This window comes from Falco rusticolus, chromosome 3, assembly GCF_015220075.1.
Source record: "Falco rusticolus isolate bFalRus1 chromosome 3, bFalRus1.pri, whole genome shotgun sequence".
Classification (NCBI taxonomy): domain Eukaryota; kingdom Metazoa; phylum Chordata; class Aves; order Falconiformes; family Falconidae; genus Falco; species Falco rusticolus.
In genome coordinates, this window is record NC_051189.1 from 1127265 (window position 1) to 1144495 (window position 17231).

General features: G+C 37.5%; 1 protein-coding gene across 3 annotated transcripts in view; it reads right to left on the reverse strand.

Annotated features, from left to right (window-relative positions):
- ZFAT (zinc finger and AT-hook domain containing) overlaps window positions 1-17231 on the reverse strand; it is a 129672-nt gene that overhangs the window by 17139 nt on the left and 95302 nt on the right. For all 3 annotated transcript variants that reach the window (XM_037382321.1, XM_037382320.1, XM_037382322.1), the window contains 4 exons: window positions 14386-14474; window positions 11747-11885; window positions 3723-3841; window positions 1904-2030 (listed from right to left, as the gene is read on the reverse strand). In XM_037382321.1, coding sequence (XP_037238218.1) covers window positions 1904-2030; window positions 3723-3841; window positions 11747-11885; window positions 14386-14474 — 474 coding nt within the window. The remainder of the gene's footprint in view (window positions 1-1903; window positions 2031-3722; window positions 3842-11746; window positions 11886-14385; window positions 14475-17231) is intronic.

Genomic DNA, 17231 nt, shown 5'->3' on the forward strand with positions numbered 1-17231 from the left:
ATGGCAGGAAAGCATTCAGAAAACAGATTCGCCCGAGGAATGCAGGAATTGGCAAGTGAAGCCACACTGATCATTTTAATGCCTACTTGAAAGAGATTTAAAAGAATACACTGAATAAACAAAGAATAGGTACAACTCATAGCAGTAACTGTAAATTAGGAAGCTGCAAGACTTTAGAAAACCAAATGTGTATTTGCCAGACATTCAGCTGAAACAGAACCTGAACTCTATACCTGTAACTACAATAGCTATCTGGTATATTACAAACCTGCATTTACCATCTGTCCAGCCATCTGCAACACCCCTCAACCTAAAAGAAGTATTGTTTATCACTAATGAGCTGAAGGGGGAAGTTAATTGCTTGAGAGAGCTCATGCTTATCATTTTATAAGCATGGGATCAGAACATGTTTGCCTTTTTAAAAAAATCCTCTTGATGTGTGTAGCCCTGCCAAAGGAAAGGCAAGTTTAAAAAAACAAACAAAACCCCAACACCACCTATACATAGTTGTACTCTCACTTTTTCCAAAGCGTGAAAAGGAAAGAATTGGATGCTGAAAAATATTTTTTGTTATGCAGGAATACCAACTCCCCTCCTGTGGTCCACCATTCCTTCATGCCCAGGGTCAGCATGACAGATATGTCAGAAAGGCAAGGAAACTGTAGGGTTATATTTGCTGTAATCATTGTTGGAACAATGTAGGAAAGAGACAGTAAATAGAATAAGCTCATCTCTAAACTCCAAAGCCTTTCAAACTGAGGTTGATACTGTGATTGGGATCTAGTTCAGATATTTTATTTCAAACAGAAAGTAGTTATATTTTGTTATCTATACAAGAAGCAAGTTTATTTGAGTACTGAAAAATGTCTGCTTGCTTTAGGCTTTTTTTCTATATAACTGCCTTTAGACAAGATACTACTGTTCTTTGTACCTAGTGGGAATATTCTGGAAGAGTAGCTTAAGTTGGATGCACTAAAAAGAAGATCATTTTACTCTGAAAACTACAGCCTCACACTTAAAATCCAAACTGCTATGTACAGCATATTCCATGACCATGCTTATTTTAATTTAAATCTATTGAAGTTAAAGAAAAGTTCTCAAGAGGTTGTTACTCATTCAAAATTCTCAGTCATTAAAATAAAATAATATACAGACATGGTCAGTAATGTAATTTAATTGCAACATGCTTGGAAATTCCATTAAAAGTGGGAGTTTCTGAAAAGTATCTGTATTATAAACTGTACAGACTACAATGGTAAACAACTGTACAATGCTATCTTCTGATAACCAACACATTCATTTATATATATGTAATACCAAAATGTGAACACATACAGGAGTCTCTGATGTTTTAACATTCTCAGAAACATGGACATACTTTCTTTTCTTCCCGTTTCTGTTATTTTCCACTTGGCAATCATTATCTAATCCCACTCTTGCTCTTCCTCAATGTGATACAGAATAGCTTACTTAGTTTTGTGTACCGTCAGAAATAAGTTTGTTAGGATTGTCTTGGGAACATGGCAAATGAGCTATTCCACCATGTCACTTCTGCAATCTGGCTGACTTAAGCAGGGAGAAAAATAATAGCTAGAGAATTGCCATTAGATACACACCATCTACTCTGCCAAGATAGCTGATTTCACAATATATTTAATAATACAGACAGGAAATTCCACACACCTAATAATAAAGTGCAAAATAGTGTGTGATAAGTATTAATGACTAAAGAATGGTCACTTCTCATTATTTATTCTCAAAGAAAAACATAACCCCCCAGAAGTAAATTTAATCATTTTTAATAGTTTAACGGGAGACCCTATATTGTCAAGTACACTCAAAGAAATTAGGTATTTATGATAAAAGCTGTATGTTGTGTTTCAACCTAAAAAAGGTAACTTACCATTCTCAGAAGTATATCTAAGGTTCTGTAATGCAGCTACAGCAGCTTGAGTGCCTTGAACATCTTCTCCAGCCTCCGTGATATGCAGATACTGAGTGGATGCTTCTTCAGAAACTTCAGCAGTTAACTTGAAAACAAAACCCAGCCAAAGCATGAATAATCTCACTCTCATTTTAGCGATTTAGAGAACAATTGAAGTTCTGAGTTTAAAGGAATGAGTTTTGAACAACAAATATTGTAACAAGACTTACAGAAATACTAGATGAAACGGAATTCAAGAAGAATATTACATGGGAGTGGGATATTATCCCATAGTTTTCTTCTAGATTCTCCTTCAAAAGTTGTTTTAAGCATGCTAAATTATCTTGACTTCATTTCTGCTGCACAGTTATTTTAGTTCTAGCAACAGACTTCTGTTGTATCAGAGTCTAGTAAAGACCTTTTGGGCAAAATTAGTTTATAATGCATGTCTTTGCAGACCTGGTAAAATGCCTGTGAAGTCTGAAAATGACATTTTGCTTTAGAAAAATTATCCTTTACATAACTTTTTTTTCAAGACAAGCTGTCAATATGTACTCCTGCTCTGATGAGACTTCTTTATTTATAGCTGTTTGAGCAGCAGAGACATGCTTGCATCCTGGATATCCTCTTAGTATTTCAGGTTTGGGCATCTGCTGGAAGAGCGTACAGAGAATTGTTTGTGAAATGCATGTGGATACAAGACTTCAAAGGACTACATTCTAAAATGCTCGCTCTGTCTTCTTTGTCCATGTAGAATCTACTCTGATATTTTTCAAGGACTTAACGTTCTATGTGTGGACACTCAAAACCTCTTACACAAGAGCTGCAGGATGGCTCTTCCAAATTAGGTGTTAGATTTGTAACGAGGGCCAGACTGCCTGAAATTTAGCAGAACAGGTCTTTAACTGTGGAGGTCAGCCAGCTGCAGTTGACTTCTGGCTTTTTCCTCTCATTGGACACCAACAATAGCCTACTCAGGCAGTGAAAAGACAGCTTGCCAACTGTAATTTTTTAAATAAAAGTGGCTAGATAGTTCTGTAGTTTTCCCATAGCTTCTGCATCTAGGGTCAGCTCTGCTCTCTGAGTAAGTCTTCATTCTAGAACAAATTGCTACACAGGACAGCAGGGGAACACTGGAAAGGGCAAGCCCTCTCAAGGTAGCTACCCTACCTCACCCCAAACTAAGAAAATTCAGATTGTTGATTTGTTTTTTTCTAATCCAGCTTCTTAGGTCTAACTTAAATTTTTTAAGGTCTGATCTTAGTGATAGTCTGATTTCTACATACTTTGGGTTGAAGCTGAAAACACAGAACAAATGATAGAAGACTTAGTCTGTGTCAAAGTACCATTTTTTTAGCTGATAATTTACAGATTCAGTTTTCTAGATTCTAACCTTTTTGAGACCAAGACATCAGCTTCCTTCATTAATTCAATATAAGCTTGCAGCTCTGCGCATCTTGCAGTTCACACCAGCAAATTTTTGGGATATAACAAAACGCAAGGTTTTTCAATGTCACATTTTTTTGCTAAAACGTTCACCCTTTCTGCTGCAAATAGAGGACTAGAGCCCTAAAATGCAGAAATAAGCACTTACAAGGTTGTTAATCCTACCAGGTATTAAAGCAGTCAAGCTTAACAGTCATAGCAATGTATGCATGCAAAATGGAGACAAGATCACATGACCTCCTGATCTTATGTGTCAAGGATGTATTTTTGAATAGTTCTTATTCTTATCCTTACTTTTCTCCCTAGACTTTTTTAAATCCTTAGGGCTAAAGCTATGGCAACTCTGCTTTACCTCCCACTTGGTCTCCCCATCATGTTCCACTAGCTTCATTCCATGCTTGTTTTTCAGATGTCTGTTGAACTCCCATTTTGTACCATACACAAAGCTGCAAACAGGACACTTAATGCCACCTATAAGGAAACACAAATAAATTCCTGGAGTTATTTTCATATAATTTCTTTTTCAAGGCAGTAAGGACCCGTTTCATTGGACCTCATCTCAATCAAGCCATGTAACTGTAATTTAGGAATTTCCTTTAGCAACTGTGTCCAACAGGAAAAAAAGAAAAAAAAAATAGTTGAACTCTCACAATGCTTAAAGAGCAATTTTAGATAATGGTAATGGAAGGAGTCTCGAACAGCTCATCTATCTGGGAAGCTACAGGAATACCGCTCCCCTGCCTGCATGCCTCCCTTCAGTAGATGTGAAGTTGCAGGAACGCCGTTACCATCTTTCCTCTTCTCTGCATCTCTCTCCCTGGGGAACCCCTACCGCTGACCAAGTGGAAAAAAAGAGCAGGAACAGGTAATTCTGCACTAGCCTCAGATACAGCATCATTTCTGCAATTAGGCCCATGTAAAAAGTATTGGTTTCATCTCTCAGGAGCTAGATGTTAAGGGAGATAGCCTAATATAACAGAGGGAACACAAATTGCAAAGTGAATAGTAACTTACTCACGGAGTGAGAACTGGTGCTTGCTTTGCTAACAAAAGCCATTGTAGAAGTGGCACGTGCATTAGAAAGTGAGGATTTTTTTCAAGGAATGACAACATAGGAAGTTTTACCAACACCACCCCATTTTTTTTTTTTTTTTTTTGCTTTGCCACATACAGATGGTGCAAACGTAGGGGATGCTTCAGTCTGTGCAGAATCATTCCCGCAGTCATGATTCTGGTTGAAATTCAAGTTTAGCAGCCAATGGAGACTAGTTCTAGTTCCTAAGTGAAATTTCTTTCAAGTCTGAGGGCGTCTATGACTTACATTCTGCTTTAGGCTTACCAAAAGCAAAGCCTAGCTTGTTTTAAATAATTCTGAACTAATACTTTTGCCCTGTAAATACTCTTTTTTTCAAATTAGAGTGCCTTTGAGACTATTTTTAGGGCCTACTTCATTACATATAATTGCGGCTTCAAATATAAATTGTATGTATAGTCCACATCTCTGTAACACTGGGGTCTCTGACAAGCTTCCACTTTAAATACTGGTTCCCCGTTGTCCTGCAAAGCCCTGGTGTGACAGCCTTGCAAAACCACAGTGCACTGTACTCTTTCTGGATGTGCTAGGATTTTTTTTTAAGTGCTTATAAACAACACTAAGACCTTAATATTTAACATACACAATAGTGGCATACTTTAATAATTTTTTTAAAATGTAACTTCTCCAAGACAGCTGTTGTAGTTTTCTCAAGTTTCAAACAAACAATTTATTTTTTTTGCCACATTATCAAAGCATACTAGAAAGAGATAAAATGTAATGTCACCTTCACCGAACTATCTCTGCTTTTGAGAGTTTCTACTGTTTATGTTAAGATGCAAAACCTAAGTTTTCTGTCTATCTACAAAATGATGCATAGCATGAATTTAGTACAAATGTGTACTGTTTGAGTATGCCGCGGTTACAGGTAAAAAACTGAGCGGTGACAAAATTACAAGCATCCAGTTTTGTACACTAGATTAAACAGCTTTTACTTCTTTTTCTTATGAAAGTAATTTGGTCAAATGTCAGATCTCAGCTGCTTGTAATTATGCATATAAGTATTTCTCTTTTATCCCCCTATTGACTAAAGCAGAACAAAAATAATTTGCATGTGATAAATTGTTGCATTAGGTGACTAGAACTCATTCTAACAAATCTAATGGCTAGTGAGGTGAGTTATGCCACATTAGGAAATATGCCACCAGATGGCTGACTCCACATTATCATGGCAAATGATGACACTTACCCATCATGTTCAAATGCTTCAAATATACTCTCATAAACTGGTTATAAGCCAAGTCCTCATTGCACAGTCTTTTATGAATAAGGTGATTAGAAAAAGCATTCCCTTTTACATTAATGTAAACCTACCATATGATATTCTACCAGGTGAAAAGAAATATTTTTTTTATTTTGATAAAACAGAATATAACTAGTCATTAGGGTCTTTCATCGAGACTTACTGTTTCTATACAATTCCCCCTCTCTGCTCTCAATCTATCCTAAGTCTTCATCAGACTTCACCATTACAGCAGATTCTCAACACTTCATCTCCAGACAAAACTGATACAGTTTCCTTATTAAGGGAAACTCAAAAGTTCGCAAAAGCAAAATACCTTTATTCAGATTAGGACAAAGACATTATCAGTTACAGAAAATGAAATTAAATATTCATTTCACACCAACCTGTAGTATTAGGAAAAACCTGCTGTTGTGAAAGACAGGACATTTTGCTGCATTACTTTGGAACTGAAGCTATTGTAACAATACACCAGATAAATTAAAGCTGTAACTTTTGTCATTATGACTTTAATTAAAGAACATATAATGGAAGCATAGAATTAAACTGGTAATATATAACTCCATGTCAGTGACTGGATATGAAAGGTCAGGAAAATTAATTTCTAGATGATTCTTTAAAGTAATGGGTAACATACAGAGAAAGTTAACGAATTACACACCTTATCTACTTTCAATACTAAAACTGATGTTTGCAACAAAATAATGTGCACAAATATTATACAGCTCCACAACTTTTTTCCATCATGGCATTGACATGTGCTCTCCACATTATTTACTTCTTGGCCTAAAATATCTATAAGACAACTATTATTTTATGTTAAAAAAACCACGTGATGATAGCGGTATAAGAGAACACAGAGGCCACAACTGGATCATCACGCATGTACTGCACAAGTTGCTGCACAAACACAGATGGAAAATCTGTCTCCCAGAGAGTACAGGAACACATAAACAAAACAATGGATGGTAGGGAGTATCAATGAAGAGAAAAGAAACAATTTCAGGAAAAAAAATTATGTGACATGCCCCACACAAAGCAAATGAAACTAAAAAAGGAAGCTATCAAATGAACAAACAGGCAGAGTCTCACAAAAAAACTAGTGGGTAAGGCATATATAATACTCTTGTCCCCTATGCAGAATACATCAAATTCTTATAGTGTTTATTTTCCTTTATTACTTTAAAATACTAAAATAAATGTCAGACAGTAGACTTCTATTTAAACAAACAAAAAAATACCCACCACCCCCAAATCCCCAAGCATTTCCCTGATCCTGGCTGATTCTAATTTCTAATATAAACCCAGAAATTAAATACTGCTGTCTATCCCTGGCAATGCAGTTGCTCAAATGAACATGTTCCCTCTTCTATTCTATGAATCATTCATTTATTTATAAACTCATTCTAGGAATCTTGAGTAGAGTCCAGCAGTCTACAGTCATATAAATATTTCCAATTAAAATTACTTGAAATGTCTGCAATGCAGTCAGAAACCAGTTGAGAGTAGAGAAGAAAAGATGAGCAAGTATGAGGCAATTCACGCTGGGCTCAGTGGGTAACTTAGAATACAATATGAATAGATAGAACTTTTATTAGACATCAATCTTTCTTAGTTTCCCTTCCCACTTTTTTTCCAAACCCTTTTGCTTGCCGCTTCTCCCACTTTTTCTTTTTTGTCTATAGTACTTTAAGTTCAAAGGACTTGTTCAATATCAGGTCTGAAGGGTCTTCTTCCCTTATATGAATGCATGAATAACTGTCCAACATCGCTTTTCAGATCTACGACCATGGTAAACTGAAACGCTACAGGCTGGTCAGACAGCAGGCTGCACCGGCCGGCCCAAGCGGCTCAGAAACACACACCTTGTCGTACTGCATCGTATGTCCGCGATGATCTGTTTGTGCCGTGTGACCCAGATACAGAAGATCTTCTGATTCCAAAATCAGGAAAATTTTTATGAACTTCAATAGGACTCATGTTTACCACCTCCAAGTGTAAATCCTAATTACCAAAAGTCTCCCCACAAGGAACTTTTTCCCCCCGCACTGAGATATCAAAACATTGAGAAAAACCTGACATTTCTACAGTATAATAAGAAATCTGCAGGTCTCCTGTTTTTATTTTGAGACCACAATTAGGATCCACGTGATGTATCATAGAGCAAGAAATAAAGCTGGCGAGGGAGGCTGCACGTGAGAAGAGTACAGCCATCACCATGGCTTTCCTCACGGCAGAGGCTTGGTAAGAGGCACTGACTCTGTAGCTGCTCCATGGATTCGAAGCCCCTTTACTGCTCTGAAACTCCACACAGCAAGCAAACACGCGGAAGGCAGGCCCAGCACTACAGCAGCACAGGAAACACAAATGCTGTGTAGGGATGGGAGGAGGAGGAGGAGGAAGGATGCGAAGGCAAGAGATGGAAAGAACAGAACAGACGATTTCAGTTGGAAGGGACCTACAATGACAGCACGTTGTTAAGGGCATTGTCCAAATGCCTCTTGAACACTGACAGGCTTGGGGCACCGAGCACCTCTCTAGGAAGCCTGTTCCAGTGTTCCATCACCTTCCTGGTAAAGCAATGTTTTCTAATGCCCAGTCTAAACCTGCCCTGGCGCAGCTCTGACCCATTGCCACGCGCCCAGTCACTGAACGCCAGGCAGAAGAGATCAGCACCTGCCTCTCCACTGACCCTCCTCAGGAAGCCATAGGGAGCAATAAGGTTGGTGCTCAGCCTCCTCTTCTCCAAACTAGGCAAGTCCAAAGTCCTTAGCTGTTCCTCATACTCCTCACAGGACATTCCTTCCATCCCTTTCACCAGGTTTGTTGCCCTCCCCTGGACACATTCAAGGACCTTCACATCTATCTTAAACTGTGGGGCCCAGAACTGCCCACGGGACTCAAGGGGAGGCCACACCAACGCAGAATACAGGGCTAACCACCTCTTTTGGCCGGCTGTTATGCCACGCTCGATGCCCCCCAGGACGCGCTGCCCTCTTGGCTGCCAGGGCACAGTGGGCTCCTACAGAGCTGCCAGCACCCCCAATCCCTTCCTGCTGCTCTCCAGCCGCTGCTCTCCCAGTTCATAGTTATCCCTGGTGTTATAGTTATCCCTAGGTGCAGAAGCTAGCACTTGGACTCGTTAAATTTCATCCCATTAATCATTGCCCAGTGCTCCAATGTGGTAGACAAAGCATGTCCACCACAGAAAAAATTAAAGGCTGTTGTCTCCCATCTCACTCTAATGTCTTCATTGTACGCCTACTCCTCCATCATAGGTTTTTTGTTGCAGTGGAAAATAATTATTTTCAGAAATACGTTTACATGGCTCCCAAAGCGGAAAGAAAACCTAACTAGTATATGATTACTTTTATTTGTTCAAGACATTGTAAATATGGTCCTTAATTTTATATTAACAGAATTAAATCTCAGGTACCTATTCTTAAGACTGGCTACGGACAAACAATTCCTCGCAGTGCTCAGGTATTTGGAAAGTTCAGCAAAGCTCCCCATAGTGCACCATTCTTCCTGCACCAGGATGACTACAGAAGAGGCTCAGAGTACTGACCAAGTAAAAATTACTTTAAAATTACTTTAAAACAACTGCAGGTTCCCCGTCAACTTTTACTGTCTGTGAAAATAATCATGAAATTCTACTATACGTTCCTGCCCTGAAATTTATAGACAACGATCTACTTTTTAAATTATTTCTGTTTTTTTTGACAAAAAGGAAGCAAAGAAATGTCATATAAAAATAACACAGGCTCAAACTCCTTAGCGTAGTTGCACATTTCTCCATTATAGTGCAAGTTTAAAGGGATAGTCTCAGACTTCAATTTGAGTGTCTTTCTCCGTGTCATGATTTCAGTATTACTTTAACATGGATTAATGCCTTCAGTAGATAAATCTTCTGCATTAGATGAATATTTTGGAAATACCATTTAGAAATAATGTCATCTTAGAAGAATTATATTTAATTCATTATCTAATGCAAGAAAATTATTTTGATCTCCACTATTCTTCAACTAAACCAGAAATTTTGAAGATACCAAAAAATACTATGAAAAGGGTGGTAGTTTCTATTAAAATAATAAGGAAAATACTTCCTAAAATTATCACAAAATAAGAAAATCAACTCTACCAACCATTAAAATATTTTCAATATAATTTAGTGTTTAATTTGGCTTTCTTCTCTTCTTCCCACACCAGGCACTAGAACTGAAGGAGCTTCACACCCAAAACGGTATGTGACTGCACAGTCCTTGTTTGCTTTGGTTCACCCACTTCGTGTGCAATAGTAAAACTACTCATGGGAGCTGGGCAACTTGTACACGTCTCCTTTGGTAGCACCCAGACACTGCAAGGAATGAGTTCCAGTTTATGCTATCTGTATCAAGTAGAAATAAAGCAACCAGTAGCACTGACCATCTTTTCAGAAGGATACAGGACTTCATCTGGGATTAAATTTATAGACAAAACCAACAACCAGGGATATAACTTTTTATGCTACTATATACAAGTGCTAAAAAAACCTACTACAATCTGATTTTCTCTCCCACCTGGCATTGATGGACTTAGCATTATTAGGTTTGTGGTTGGATTTGATGTAAAGGTCTTTTCCAACCTAAATGATTCTATTCCATTAGCTCTTCTATTTAGTCTTGAATTTTTGATGCTCCCCAAAATCCTTTTCGCCTTTACTTTGTTCATCTTTCAGTACAATTTCTGTAATTGACCAGGTGTCTGTATCTAACTAGTCTTATTTGTCTTTGTCTTTGTGTAGTGTGTCTCTGGTTTCACACAGAGAGCAGCAACAAGCAGTTGTTCTAGGCAGAGTGAGATCTTTAGGACACTTAACACAGAGATGTAATGTAGGGAAATGCAGCCCTGGTAGGACAGCATTGACGAGCAGGGATGCAGGATGCAGAACAGGGAAGGGCAGGCATGGAGTGATAAGAAGTGGGGCACAAGCTTGGCACTGAAGAACCCACAGCTACAAACAACTCAGAAATGATAACGCAAATCTGTAGCTGGATAAAACTGGTTTTAGGGACAACAAGAAAAGGCATTGAACATAGATGAAGGGCAGTGTATATGGTAAATCTGGATTTAATCTGGAGCTAGAGACCAATGAGAAAGAAAAGCATAAATGGGTGTAAGCACACATGTAACAATGGCCCCAAGTGGAGGGGGAGAGGAAGATGAACATCATACTCCTCCCAGGAAAGAACTCCAGACGCTGACAACTTATTGACAACGCCATCCCAACACCAACACCAGAGGGAAATCACCCATCTTAGGACTCCGAAAAACAGTGGAGGGGTGACCACAGCACCAGGCAAAAGAGTAAAAATTACCATTTTAATTGTATTAATAATACTATTGAGACTTCTTTATGTAAGCACTCTAACTATACTTTGCTGATTTTTTAGAAATAATTAGGGCTAGATAAATGGTGATTCTTGAATTAGACTGTTAAGTTTTCCATTATACTAATAAATTCTTGTCTTTACTTATATAGAAAAGGTGTGCTTCCTTTGCCCATAAACAAGATTCTGAATATAACAATTTGTAGCCTGCTTCACCTTTACTCTCATCTCCCCCTCATTTTTCTAGTAAGGGAGTAATTTGCTGCCATTTATTCTTCAGCCTCTTTCCTTACGTTTGCTGATCCTTACCTTGAGTTTAACTTTACAAAACTGTCATAGAAATTTATCAGTAGAACGATTGAAATTTTTCATTCATTTCAACAGACTTCAACTTCACTTCCAAAAGTAGACAAACAAATGATAAATGTATGCAACAATGAATAGTACCGGCAAGGTCAATCAAAACTTTGGTTCACCCATCCTTAGAAATCATGACAAAAGAACACTGAATGAAGGGTAAAAGGTGGGCATTTCAGAATTACTACAAAGCAGTAATGATTTATCACATAACACCCAATAAACTGAGGAAAATGCATATTGCACAAAAGTTTGCATTTAACCAAGTTTGCACGAGCAAAAAAAATGACAAGTTTTATATTGTAGAGATGTACCTTGTTGGATAAGGGCTTCTGCTGCAGGCTCCCCAGAACCTATGTTTACATACTCTTCATTAGGATGCTTTCTGTTGTAATGCCTCTTCAGGGAACCAGATATGTTGCAGGAATAATGGCAATGTGCACAACGGAAAGGCTAGGAACAAAATGGAAAATGCTAGACCGTATTTCCTGACCTCTTCAGAACACAAGCCTAAGCTGCAATGTTTTGATCCCAAGAAACCATGTTGATTTCTGGTTTAGGCATCTTTCACAGATTCTAAAATTCAATGTAAGTGGAAGTTGTACCTAAATGTTTTTAGGTACAACTAAATATTTTTTATGATGTGCAAGACAACAAGTATTCTCAACATTATAAGATCGTGACCTACTTTTCATAATTTGGTAAACTGTGTGTTTTCATAATTGATGCTCACAGGTCTGACCACGTGGAGACTTTCTACTACAAGGAAATTACTCAGCTACCATTAGCTTTGGTCTGGAAATGGGCAGTAAGAGAGCTAAAATACACAAAGGTACAACATGACTGTGCAGCCAATCTAACTGAACAGATAACCAACCGTACCTGGGGGTTGAGCTCCTCCCTGTCCCCTTTCACTGACACCTGCGTTCATGTGACCATTCGGCAAGCTAAGTCTTGGGAACTAAACTGATTAATTTTTAAGAACATACGTCTTATTTTCTAAATTATTTTCTAAAGAAAATGTTTAGGAAAACAAGTGTTTGTGCCTAAAGTTAGCCTTTGAGAATGACCTTCCGACTGAGATATGTCACAGTTAGAGGAAGCTTGACACAACCATCAGGGTCCTGGAAAAGAACGCTGACCTTGACCCATGTCCTTGGGGAAATGTCAAGTACCTCAGAATGGGATACAACATGTTTCATGCACAGCACCCAGGCCCAGCTGAAGTTAGTCAGCAGAAAGTGGTTGGTACAGAAATGTTGATGAAGAAGCTGAATTTAAAGCTGGGAAATGTCTGCAGTCAGGGTCCATTGACCAGAACATTCCCCTAAGCTTGCTGCTCATGACCTTCCTTCAGGCTCCAAACAGCAAAAATAAGGAAGAAAAGTAGTGTTCAGATTCCCTTAACCTCACAATTCAGAGGGTACTGTAATATTCAGCTATTCAATTTTTCAGAGAGGGGTACTTTTCTATTGCTGAAACTTTTTTCAAGAAAATAATCCAGACAGAACACTGTGTTCTTGTACCACTTTCTACATATTTGCATATCCTGCATGTTATCTCCTGTCAGATAGCAGGATTGCAAATCCACACAGCCTGGAAGTACAATGGCTTAAATTACCATTAGGTTGTAAAAATACTGACATTCCTCCGAGTTGGACATGCATGCAAACAACTGTTCCAGAAGGAGACAATGTGTTACTAACAGGCTTTTTGAACTTTTGACAAATACTCCTGACTGACCTATTTCAGTGTTTTGCAGCTCTCCTGGTAATGCACTGAACAGCCACACTTCTATAGAGGCTCACAGAGGACTGAACAGAGGTGCTGAGTCAACAGTTTTAAAGCTGATCCCGAGGTCAGAACCAAGTATATTTCAAGAACTGCATCATGAGTACATTCAACCCATTAGCGATGAAAAAAGGAAAAGTATGTCTTTTCATTTACAAAAAATCCTTTCAAAAAAAGACCACAGCAAAACTACATACTTAAGAAAGAAAAACTATTTGTTCAAAATGTTTTATCTCTTTAGATGACTTGCTTCATTTTCTTATATGTCTTGTCTTCCAAAATTTAAATGATGAATCAAAAGACTGTCTTCCTTTCTGCTTTATGGAGGTACATAGCATTGGTAAGTATTAAGAATGATGGAGTGTACTCTTTAAGGAAGCAAAACGGTTTGTTAGATAATGAAAGATGTGGCATATGAACATAGTATGATGTTTTCAAGAAGAAGTATGCTCATTGCCAAGATAAAGTGTTACATTAAAATAAACATTTTTCATACATACAAAAGACTGGTGTTTTTTTCTGGAAAAGAAACATATAATTTCTATTTCCTGAATAAAATATTGCACAGTTCATTACATCAAGACCTGTCATGCCAAGAACCAACATGAAATTTAGGAATAAAACCATAATACAGTCTTTTAAAATAAACCGTATCTCTAACCTAAACACATCATAGAAACATTAACAATCTTCACAACTCTTTCCAAGGCAGTTTCAGATAAATGGGGTGTTTTAAAATTAATTATTTTCAATTTTCTTCAAGTATATGAACTGATCTATAGTACAATAGACTGGCAAACTTTCAGAGTAAATGCAGGTGGGCAATGTATGGGATTCACTTCCCTACTTCCTTAGGACATTTTAAGGTACATATTAGATTCCTTCTCTCAGGGACTGACGATCGAAAAAACCAATAAGGTTTATTTTATATTGCAACATATGTCTATTTTTGGCAAGAAAAGATACTAATTACAAATTGTCCACAAACAAAATAACCCTATCTCAAAAGTGTGACTATAAAGTCAAAATTCTTGAAATACTATGTTAAGATGCCATAACTGTCACCAAACAGGAAAATGTGCCAGTTTTTTCAAACTGTTGTCTGAAGTTCTATGTGTTTCTAAATGACTTGTCAGTACGCATGATTTACGTGTTTTCTTACCTTGAAAGAAACATGTTGTTCCATATGACGTAGCAGCTGTGGTTTTTGGGCAGCTGTGTAGTCACACACCGTACATTTAAACTGCTTTCCTGAAATGGGAATAGAAAATGGAGTAACCTTTTTCTATTTATGTTCAGAAAACTACTGATTGTATTTCCTTATAAAGATAATTTCTAAAATGCTACGAATGTGCAGTGAACAATACTAGAAGTCTGGCACTTGTGTTGCAAAAATTTTGGTTAAATAGAAAGCATAGCAAGGAAGAAAAAAACGCCTTGAGTGTCATCTTTAAATTATAAGCATTAAATAGTCTAGACGCTCCTGGAATAGTCACTTGGGAAAGGACAAAAAGAATCCTTATAGTGCAGCCTAAATGGAAGAAGGAAATCAATTATTTACAACTGCAGGAACAGTTATTTTGCTGTTTGTAAAGCAGATTTGGAAATCCTTAAAACACAGATGTTTGGTTATGTTCACATGTTTCTATTTACTTCTGTCCCAAGTACTGAACTGTTATGATTCAAACACATTTTCACCTCAAAGCATTCTCTCTCCCAGATATTTTTTTCCTTATGATTTAAAATAACACAATTCCCTTTCTTTTACTCTCTGGGTTTCATACTCCCCCTCTCCGTATTTCGTCTTTTAAGATTCCATCAGTCCTGCTACCTCCAGCCGAATGACAAGGTGCATTAAACACACAAAGACTTCATTCCTGTATTAAATGCCCATGGCTGGCAAACTGTATTTGACTGACATGGAATAACTATAAGCTAACAACTTACTCCAAAAACAAAAGAACCAGAAGGAAGGATGGAGAAGTACAATACATTTTTTTTCCTGAAAAGATCAGGTTTCTTTAGATTCTGGATCTTGCTCAAAAAAGTTACAGGCATTTTATACTGAGTGTGAAAGTTTCCATAAAACACAGCTAAGAAAAACCTTAAGACAATTTCTGATATCTAATTAAAATAATGAAAACCAGGCTTTCTGTTTTATTTCTAATCACAAACACTAATAAGCCTGGGTTACCGAATATTTTTCTATCATGCCAGTCATAAGAAGTCTGTTTTCTGGAGAAGAATAAAGCAGACAGAAAACTACTTTATATTCCACTGGTTAAATTGACCTTGCAGGGCTGATATTTGAAAAAAAATTGCCTGGATTCGTAAGTCAGGAAGGCAAGCATCATAAACAGCAAAACATCTTTCAAATTCATTTATTTGTGAAAGAACACTAGATGTGCACCAGTAAGAACTTTTGAAGCGCTGTCACTATAGAAAGGGACACTGGGCAAAGAGAAACTGTCAGCATTCAAGAGGCTGAAAGTCCCCTGACAAATCATGTGCTGCATTCCTGGTGGCAAATGTTACCTTTTTTTTCCACAAGTGTTTGAAATGCATGAAGAGTTTACTGGGGTGGACTTAGTGAGGAGAATTACTTAAGACTCCACAGAGAGTGAGGTTCTGTTTCTTACGGAGCCAATGGAAAAATGTGTTTTCCAAAGGTATGGGGAATTTCCTGGAATGCTTCTGGAAGTTTTAAAGCAAGGCAAAAGAGCTAAGTTTTGGATTTATTTGTATCAGTCAACAAAGGAGGTGCATCAAAAAGGAACATGCAGTCACCTCGGTTATTGCAGAAGATGATGACAGTCTGAAGCCAGATAAAAAAGGCTCCTGGTAATAACATTGCCTCTAGAGTCCAGGTTTCAGCCTGGTAAGAGAATATGGTTTCTTGCATGCAATTAAATGTTTCAAACTAACTTCACACCTTTAAATTAAACCCAGACAAAGCTAGTTCTTGCACAACTATTGTGTTATTCTTAACAGTGCCAAATTTCAAAGCAGCCTCTGCTGAACTGCAGTAATTACCTACACACAGATACGTTTTTTTCAAGAAATAAGAACCAACTCGCAGGTAAAAAAAATTCAACTTCTGTTGCTGAATTTCGCTATTTGGACGTAACAGATGGTGAAAACAAAACAGAAAGGTTTTGAAATTAAACACTATGCAGGGTTTTTTTTTACAGCACCCTAAAAAGACACCTCTTTTTTCTTTATATTCTAATCACGCACCAATCTCCTTTTAATTCAAATACAACTTACTCCTTCTCTCAGCCAGGAATCAGCTGAGGATTGCATTTGGTAAGTAAAATCTTGATTCTTGCATATTAAGTTTAGAAGTGTGTACAACACCTGCTTGTTATTGGCCAAGATAGTTCAAAATATTGGAAAGTACTTTCTGGATAATGAGTGATCTACTAACTGGTAATACTCCAGTAACTACATACTTCCTATAATATGTACCATATCAATCTAAAGGGTTCATGTCTTTCACTTATACATACAGATACAAGCATACATAAAAATAAATACCTCTGATAGAAAAACATCACATATACTATAAAGATGTTACAGAGCATTGTGTGCTTTCTGTGAAAGGATAATGCTAATTAATACCCGTATTTTTCCAAAAAGAACTGAAATGAAATGGTCAATAAAGAGCTGAATGATGTTTCACAAGGTTGCACGAGTAACAAAGATCAAGCTACTAAGTCATAATGAAGGTCTGTACAACTTACCCTGCTACATCATTTACTTCCATTTGATAATCACAGAGGAATAAAGCATTGTTGAAGTAATGATATAAAATTTTCTGGATTTGCATTTCGCTTCTTTCTGTTATCATCACAGAAATATTAAAAGTATGGAGCAAATGCATGTGCTGCGTGTGTGCCTATAGAGAATACAGGCTCAGGCTTGCCCCTGGCTGACCAGCCCTGCAGACACAGAGCTGCAGCAGCCTTGGCCTCCACTGGGCTACTGAATTCAGCAACTCCCAACGAT